Source organism: Etheostoma spectabile, chromosome 15 (genome assembly GCF_008692095.1).
Source record: "Etheostoma spectabile isolate EspeVRDwgs_2016 chromosome 15, UIUC_Espe_1.0, whole genome shotgun sequence".
Lineage (NCBI taxonomy): Eukaryota > Metazoa > Chordata > Actinopteri > Perciformes > Percidae > Etheostoma > Etheostoma spectabile.
The window spans coordinates 28,661,004-28,669,564 of NC_045747.1; the positions used below are offsets into that span (position 1 = coordinate 28,661,004).

General features: G+C 37.9%; 1 protein-coding gene across 4 annotated transcripts in view; it reads left to right on the forward strand.

The window, feature by feature from the left end:
• LOC116702807 (potassium voltage-gated channel subfamily C member 1) overlaps nt 1-7,976 on the forward strand; it is a 112,165-nt gene extending 104,189 nt beyond the window's left edge. For 2 of the 4 annotated variants that reach the window (XR_004335258.1, XR_004335256.1), the window contains exon 6: nt 2,482-7,971. Coding sequence is in view for 1 of the 4 variants with exons in the window: in XM_032537282.1 (XP_032393173.1) it covers nt 2,482-2,495 (14 nt within the window). In the remaining 3 variants the exon portion in view is untranslated. Of the gene's footprint in view, nt 1-2,481 lie in introns of all 4 variants that reach the window. The other 2 variants (XR_004335257.1, XM_032537282.1) reach the window with 2 other exon arrangements.
• The last annotated feature ends 585 nt before the right edge of the window (nt 7,977-8,561 follow it).

Here is an 8,561-nt window from a genome sequence, read left to right on the forward strand (position 1 = left end):
GGTTATCATCAAACCCATTCCTAGTTCTTACATTTGTAATTGCATGTTATTACATCTGTCACCTTCTTATCTCCTTATTACCCCAGTATTACATCTTATTACTGTGATGTATTACCCACTTATTACTTTATTAATTACAAGTATTTACCTATATTTTACCTCTTTATTATCACATTGTTACCCCACTATCACCATCTTGTTACCATGGTGGAATGTAAAGTGCTACCCTCAACTGTCAGTGATGAAAGAAAAATGTGCTAAAAGTATCAATATAAAATTGACAAATTAGTAGATTGGTGTTAATAAGGCATCAAAATGTAAGTGTAATATGTAGAATATGTTATTCTACTGTGGTATCTGGTAATGGTTGAGCTAGATAGGCAGTTTAGTCTGGTGGATCCCAAAGGGCCCTCCAAAGTGTAGACATTTGAAAGGGTTATTTGCTCTTTGAGCCTTGAACAATTATTCTAATAAACCATCTGAAAAGTTTAAAGGGGAAATTTGTTTTGGATGGAACAACTCATAGACATCTGAAACATGTGACAAGGTACCCAAACTAGATACAGATATGGCTATTCATGCTTTTGGGAAACAGGCCTATATCTAATGTGGTTCCACACTGGACCTCAGTAAGATATCAAATCAATGTGAATAAAAGCTGAAATTTTATTTTTCTGTGATGGGTAAAATAATTGTCAGTTTTGTTCATTTTCTCACGTTCAATCTCCTGATGTGGCCTTTCATAGTCATATGTAAAATTGGTCGCATCGTTGTAAAATCTGAATGTCTGACAGAACCATCCCATGTGCCGACACCAATAGATCTGTGTTAGGTTGCACCAGCAATTAAAACATTTTTCACTAAATTTTAACACAAAGTTCTTCCTAAGTTCTTATTAACTAGTTAAATAAAACTAATCTTAACTAAACTAGAAATAATCGTAATATGTAAATCTGAGGCTTGGAAACATCTGCTGTTCAATCAAGAGCTATCTGCTTTGTGAACAGAAAATCACTGTAGCATCTCAAGATAGCATAACTTGGCCGCAAATACAGTAGGTATTTATTTGATTTATGTCAGTATACATGGAGAAATCTATGTTTAAGAGTTGGAAGTTAGTAGTAGTATTCTATAGAGCCCCCCTGGGGTCAGCTGAGAAGAAAAAAAGGTAGCGTCTCCAAACTTGTTTTTTTAGACAGTAAGCGCTGTAGTGACCCTCAAAGCCTTTTGACCCTCAAAAAGGTACATATGTGTTCCTTGAGGTCCAACAATGAGCCCTATGGGGTACGTTAGTATAGATTGTACCTTGGGGGACAGAAATGGACCCCTACTGTACCCCTATTTCTGACAGTGTAGAGACCAGTCTCCAGGTTGGAGGACTGCTCATTTTGAGAACAATTTGTTTGTAGCTCGTTGTTAACCTTACTACGTTAGGAAAGATGCGTTAATTGTGATTTAATATATTTTCGCCACAGAGTAATTGATTCCAGAAGTTTGAATCTGTGAATATCTTTCCTACTCTGCTCACATTTATAAAACCAAAAGAATGGATTATGAATCCGTGCGCACAGTTTAAAACAGAGAGCATGGATTATGAATCCCTGCGTACAGTTTTCTAAACAGTGAGCACGGATTATGAATCCATGCCTACAGTTTATTAAAACGAGGGAACAGATTTGAATTCTGTGTGCACGGTTTATTTACTTTTTCTCAGCTGACCCCAGCGGAACTTTTTAGCATTCCTAGAGAACGAGTGGGAAATATATACTAACCTAATACTATTCACTCCTTTAGTCAAATGTTATTTTCATAACATTTTGTATTTGAGATATCTCTAAACGCGTGATAGCAGGATAACATTAGCTATGTCAGTTGGTTCAGTTAGCTACACAACAGTAACACCCAGTAGTTAGACAATGTATATGCTTAACAACAAACAATCTTGGTGTAAAAAAATAGTTCATGAGTTTCACTAGTTTTGATTTAGTGATGTGTAAAACTCAAGTAAAAACAGATCTAGGCTAATTTTGAATTTATGGAAAGCTGGTGCAACTGGCTCCACGGAATTTGTATCTGAGCAATTGTCATTCTTATGAAATCAAAGAAAGCATTACTTTACCCATCAGCATCATTCCACTGATTTAAAGTATGTGCAAATTGGGTTTCGACCTTGATCTACACCAGACCTGGATGTAAATGTAACATCTGAAACACAATAACTGGAATATATTCAAAATCAAATGATTTCTATAAAACGCCATATTTCAAATAAATAAAGCGTTTATAACCTATTACATCACATTTTCAATTTCCTTATGATGTGTTGATGAACTTTTTATGGGTTGTACATTCTTTAAAAATCTTACATTTTCTGACAAGCCTTCATCAAACGCATTTCCATGGTCTGGTGTGTGAGGGTCGGGAGTTCTTACTTTCTCACTTCAAATCTTCACTAAATTCTCTTTTCTTTTTCCCTTTCAGTGCTGAGTTTCTAAACCCACTCTGTCTACAAGAAGAGGAAAACAATAAACTTTGAAACCGCTGCTCCTCCATCTCCCCCAACGGGATTTACTGTAGAAAAGGGAAGGAGATAGAGAGAAAGAAAAAAAAAGAAGATCAGTGGTAGACATCATCACCGTTTCTGACACTCTGACCTGAAATATCATCCGTGTGACACATTCATATGCAAACTCACTGATGATCCCAATAAGGAAAAATGGTTGAGATCCCCTATAAGCTATTTTAAGATGGGAGAGAAAACATTTTCACCTATTTTGAACTGATTTTCAGAGCAAACCACAGCATGGATGCTCCCAGCGTAGCGGCCAAAAGGCCTACTGTCAGACTTGGATTAGTAACCATGTAACAAAGATGCCCTCTGTTTTAGTTGTGTTGTTGCATAACTCTTTTTCTTTCAAGAAGCTACATTCACAACTGTTGATTTCCAGTGGATGTACCATTATTTTGGCACTCAAAGCACTATGCAAGGTGAGGGGTTGTCCATTGCGATGTCTAACGGCTCTGGCAGATCCAGCGTTGGCGCTGGACTGCCCAAGCTGGGCTGCCCTGCTGATCTCTGCTGAGCTACAGGACCTCTAACGGCAGCCTGAAATCTACTCATACATATCAGAAAACATCAGCCATATCACATGTATATTGACATGATCCTGATCAATCTTCCAGGAGCCAGTTGACATCTTGGGACTGAGAACTCAGCAAATGTCTAAGAGACAGTTTTCATCCACCTTGGGATGGAATTAACCCAAAGACAGACACATGGATGTGCCAGTTGGGCTGAACAGAAGCCCTCAAAGACAAGAAACTAGCTGTAACATCTTCAAAAGAAAAGGATATGTCACTGAAAAGGAAGATTTGATTGACCAGCTTTCTCTCTTTCTTACTGTCTCTTTCCCTCTCGAGTGTTTACGGTATCTCGACCGCCCCCCTCCCTGCATCTCAGCATCGCCGCTGCTCCATCTTTTTAACAAAACTGCATGGCATGAATGAAACCAATTAACACCCGATGAAAGACAGTCAAAGACACAATGGATGGATTAAAAAAAGGGGGGAGAGAGAACGGAAAGAGTCTATGAGAGAGACTAAAGATTTTCTTTTTTCCGCGCAGCAATGTCAATGCAAAGTCATCATCATCCAAGCTACTTTTAACCCCCCAAACTGGCTGCAGAACAGCATCTCCTGCAGCGAACTGCTCTCTCAGAAGGCAAAATTGAGAAGGAGGAGCTCCCTCCCCCTCTGAGGTAAAGAGGGAGGGTGACTGGAGATTCTGCAGACCATACACTCTATTTTTCTGGAGCTGTGGGGCGAGAAGATAGTGGCATTTTAAAGAAAGCAGGTATTTAGCAGGAGCGGGAGAAGATCTTTGAGAAACTATTTTAGGGACACAAAAAATGGCAACGATTGCAAATACAAAATGCATTTTTATGACATTGTTTACCAGCATGAATATTCTGCATGACTTCTGCAAGCCATTCTGATCTCCCCCATGAATAACAGGGCTAGAAATTTAAAAAAAAATTAACAAAGATTATGTTATATGCAACCAATTAAAAAAATGCAGGATTGTGTTTCAAACAAGATTTCCTCAATTTGATTACACAAATAATTAAGAAAAAAAAGGGTTGCTACAGCTACCCTGTTTGGTTTTCTCTAAGAAATCTTAGGAGACCCCCAAACCCCCCCAACCCACTGAAATCCAAGAAGACTTCTCCCAACTTCTGCAACTATTTATTACTACAAGTTTGTCTACTACTACTTCAACTTCAACTCACCTGGCTGCTACTCTGCTTCTTCTCCCTCCTCCGCTTCTTCTTCTCTTTCCTCTAGCCTTTTACCAGAACCCTTATATGTAACTCTCTCCAACGGCAGCTGTGTGTGTCTGTGTCACAATGTGGACCCAGGATAATGAACTGATGTTCAACTGAACTGTGCTGTCCACTCAGAGATGTCATTGATTTAGTGCATTTGAATTGAAACTGTCTGTTGTCCCATTCTTTGGAACTTTTTCTTGGCCTTGATCTCCAAGGCAACGCTACACTTTGCAGTCTGAACATAAGAATAAGTCAGGAAAGATACAGGTGAAGTTACCCACACAGTGATCCAGTCAGCGTGGAAAGGATACAGTACAAGGTGACTGCCTCATCATCCAGGCAAGCTATTCCATTCTCTTTGATTTATTTCTGAGCAGAATGTAAGGTTTTGTTTCCCCAAAGAGCAATTTCTTTTTTATAATGTGCTTTTAAAGTCCCTTGCGTGTTATCAGTTAGGGTTAGGAGTTAGAATTAATTTTAATTTAATTAATTTAGTTTAATGGGGTTAGGGTTGAAATTATGAATTTATACAGTATCTACCACTGAAGTATCAACAAACACAAGGCGGTAGCCAGGATTTCAGAAATACCAAAGTCTAATTCCCCTAAGCTCAACCATATCCACCTAAACCATTTGTAGGCCACCAACATTCTGTGAGATTTTTCAACCATTCTAAAAAAGAGACAAATCCCACATTTTATGTAGCCTACCATTTAACTTTTTGTAATAAAAATAAAAATACATGTCACGGCAAACCTCTTTTTTGTCTGAAAACAATCGAAAAGAAAAACAAATAACCTCACTCAATATATAGACAAACTGTTCATCTGCATGTATTTTGCCTGATGAAGGTCTGAAGATGATGCGTTGTGTTCATAAAGTGAGTTGGAAAGTGTACAGGATTTTCTTTGGTTTTGAAGGAAGTGTTTGATCCTGCACACTTTCCACTAAGACTTTATGGTCAAATTCAGACTAAAAAAATATCAAAATCAGCCGCATAAAAACACGTGTAATTGTAGACTGTAAACTAATTTCATAATTTTATGTCAAATACAAAAAACATGACATCTGTGGTTTCAATGGTAGCCGTGGACCTGACCAAACACAAGGAAAGACAATATGTGGTTAAAGGGCTTCATGGAAACATCCTACTTCAAAACACAACAAAAAAAGAGAAAGTGTAGCTTCTTCATGGTGCTTTACGAAATCTGCCCTTTCACTCTGTCAGAGAATCACACAATTCCATAAGCAATTAACTTGTGTATTGATGGGAACTGGTGATTTATAAACCCTACTTTAGTAAGCTAGAATGTAGCCACAATATTCCTCAGTTAAAGCTCCCATATTGTTCAAGTTGTCATGCTTTCAAAAATTGTTTTCAAAATAGCATAGGTTCTCTGGTGTTGCATGAAAGTGTAGCTAAATTTGAAGTGTATTCATTTACAGACATCAATACAATATTCAGATCTTTATGGCGGATAATACCAACTTTACTGATGAGCTAAATTGGCACAATGTGCTTAGAAACTCACAACATATCATATTATGGCCAAAACTCAGTTAAATTGCACCCTTAAAAGAAACGATTCTTATAAACATAAATTAAATTCTAATAAATAATAGGTCTGGTCATCAAAGTCAAATCTCCTCCAATTTAGTAAAACTTTCTTTTTTCATATACCAAACTGTCCCAGAACATGTGACATGGTTTAGTAGCCTAACTTATTTTAAAAACAATATATGGTATGCCCAGCTAAAACATGTAGAAACTCTTCCATAAGTAAATGAGGGAGTGAAAACTGAACGAAGACAGCCTAAGGTCTGACCTGTAGAGTGGGGGCTTTCCAGTTTATTATCCCTGAAAGTGACCTGAGGTATTACGCAATAACAAAGTTGCATTTAAACACTGTGGTCCTACATAGGGTGCTCTAACACTAAAATAGGTTGGGTCTGTCACCTGCTAACCTGGTGGGACAATATAAGAGCAGAAGAGGCACATATGCACCGTGTACAGCTCCTTTCTCAGACCACCATTAATGGATTATTAGCAGCTCCTGGTGGCGGTGGTTCCCCTATGGTGAGAGGCAGCCATCTTGGCTTTGTGTGTTCAAACAGGGTTGGTCAAGTACCCCTATCACCAGAAACAGTAGAAGTAAGAGGTTCTGCTGGGTTGTGGGAAAAACTATTTTCTCACAGTCTCTAGTCAGATTTAGATAACTAGATCAACAGGGGAATATGCAGAAAGATGGAAATAAAGAAGCACTTTGGATAGACTGAAAGCTAGCAGGTAGCCTTCTCAACAGATGTGTTAAAAAAAGCTGTGTTCTGGTACTTTTCATTTGTCTTGTCATGTCTTTATTATGCATCTCATGTGAGCAGAATTGTTAATTTTGTTTGCTGTTTAATTTATTTTGATTGCTCTGTATTAATAAGTATTTGTGTTATGAGACCATGTGGGCCCACCACTTGGGCAAAATTGTTTGAAACATTGTAGGCATGGATGGATTACTGAATGGGCCTATCAGGCACAGGCCTTGTGGCTGAAGGGATAGGGGCCGGATGCCCTGGGTGAGATCCTGTTTAAGGTGACTGATATAATTTCTTCATGGAAAGTTAATCAAATCAAAACAACCTCAACGACACTCAAGGTGACTTCAAAGAGAAGCAAAATGCCTACAAAGTGACTGAAAACTACTACAAGGAGACTGAAAACTACTACAAAGACACACAAAATGACTACAAAGAGACTCAAAATGACTACAAAGAGAAGCGATGCAATTCAAAAAAATACACAAAATTGGGCCCATTGTTTCATAATCCATCTATGTGTGTGGGTTTTTCATTTTGTGGCTGACATACAGTAGGGCTATGACAAACATCCACCATCAAACCCATTATTGGCTTGTTCCCTATTTATTTATATTTATAATTTCTTAATTAACAGAAAACTACGATTTGACGATTTGCAGACAAATCTGCACACTCCTCTTGTCACTGCTTCTGCCAAACTCACCAGCCAGAGAAGTGCATCCGATTTTCAATAAGGGCTATCAAGATAAACGAGTCTACCCTTGGAATTTGTGGATTGGACGCTCTCAAAATGTGGTCATACGTACCATGGTTTTTTAAATCGTTGTCACATTGCTAAGAGAGAATATTTTCTATAACAAAGAACTTCAGACCTACATTCTTTGTATAGATTTGAATTCTTGACCCCTAAATCCCATCTGAAGAGGCCATGTATGCAATACGTCCCTGGTCTGCTACTCTATTTAGTTCAACTAAGATAGATTTTTGTTCATATGGGCAGTAAAACCTTTTTTTTTTTTTAGCTTCACATTAATATTGTGCACAGCAGAAAAAGTCCTTTGCGCAGGGGATACAATGCTCATTTGAACAGTACTAGGTAGACAGTCAAGCTGCAGTCACTATAGTATTTGTTTGTATTTTGGATTGTAGCTTTTACAGCGTATGCAGCCACGCTAACTGAACCCGATAACTTGAACGGCCATGACTGAAATGATGTATATTAAATCCCCTGGCTGGTGAAATATGAGGTTTGGTTTGCACCACGTTGTGCTTTGTGTGGACCAAAAAGGTTTGGTATCCATACTCTGTTTAAAATCACTGCATGTCCTCACAGTCACAGCAACAACAAAAAAAACCTTGTTACATTTTCAGACATACACACAATTCTCTATAACATTCTGGGAGAGTCTTCGCAAGTAACAGTGAGCCAAAAATCAAATAGAAAAAAAAGGGCGTTTCTCAGGAATACACTGTATCAAGAATCTGAGAGAAAGAATGTTGTTGTTGAGACGTTATAATGCTGCAGTATGTTTTTTTTCAGGAAAGCTTCAAAGTTTCAAATAATAGTTTCAAATTAACATGATGGATACCTACAATGCTACTTGAAGCCTGGAAGTAGATTTTTCTGTCCTTTTAGTCTTAACTGTGTTCAAATGTCCTTCCACACTGCACTAGGTCTCATTGCTTCCAGGATGTTCTTCTTTTTGTATGTGGTACTGTGAAAGGACTTGGTTCTGATATTTTACATCACTTGTCTTCCTAAAGGTATATAAGTACAGCATCAGAAATGTCAAAAATAATAATAGCCTACAATGTACTGTACTGTAGCTATACCAAGGTGAATGCAACTTCTTTCTGTCATTACTTTTGTTGGTTTGATTGCTTTCAGCATTTCCTTACTTGTTAACACTGTAGATTTTGGTT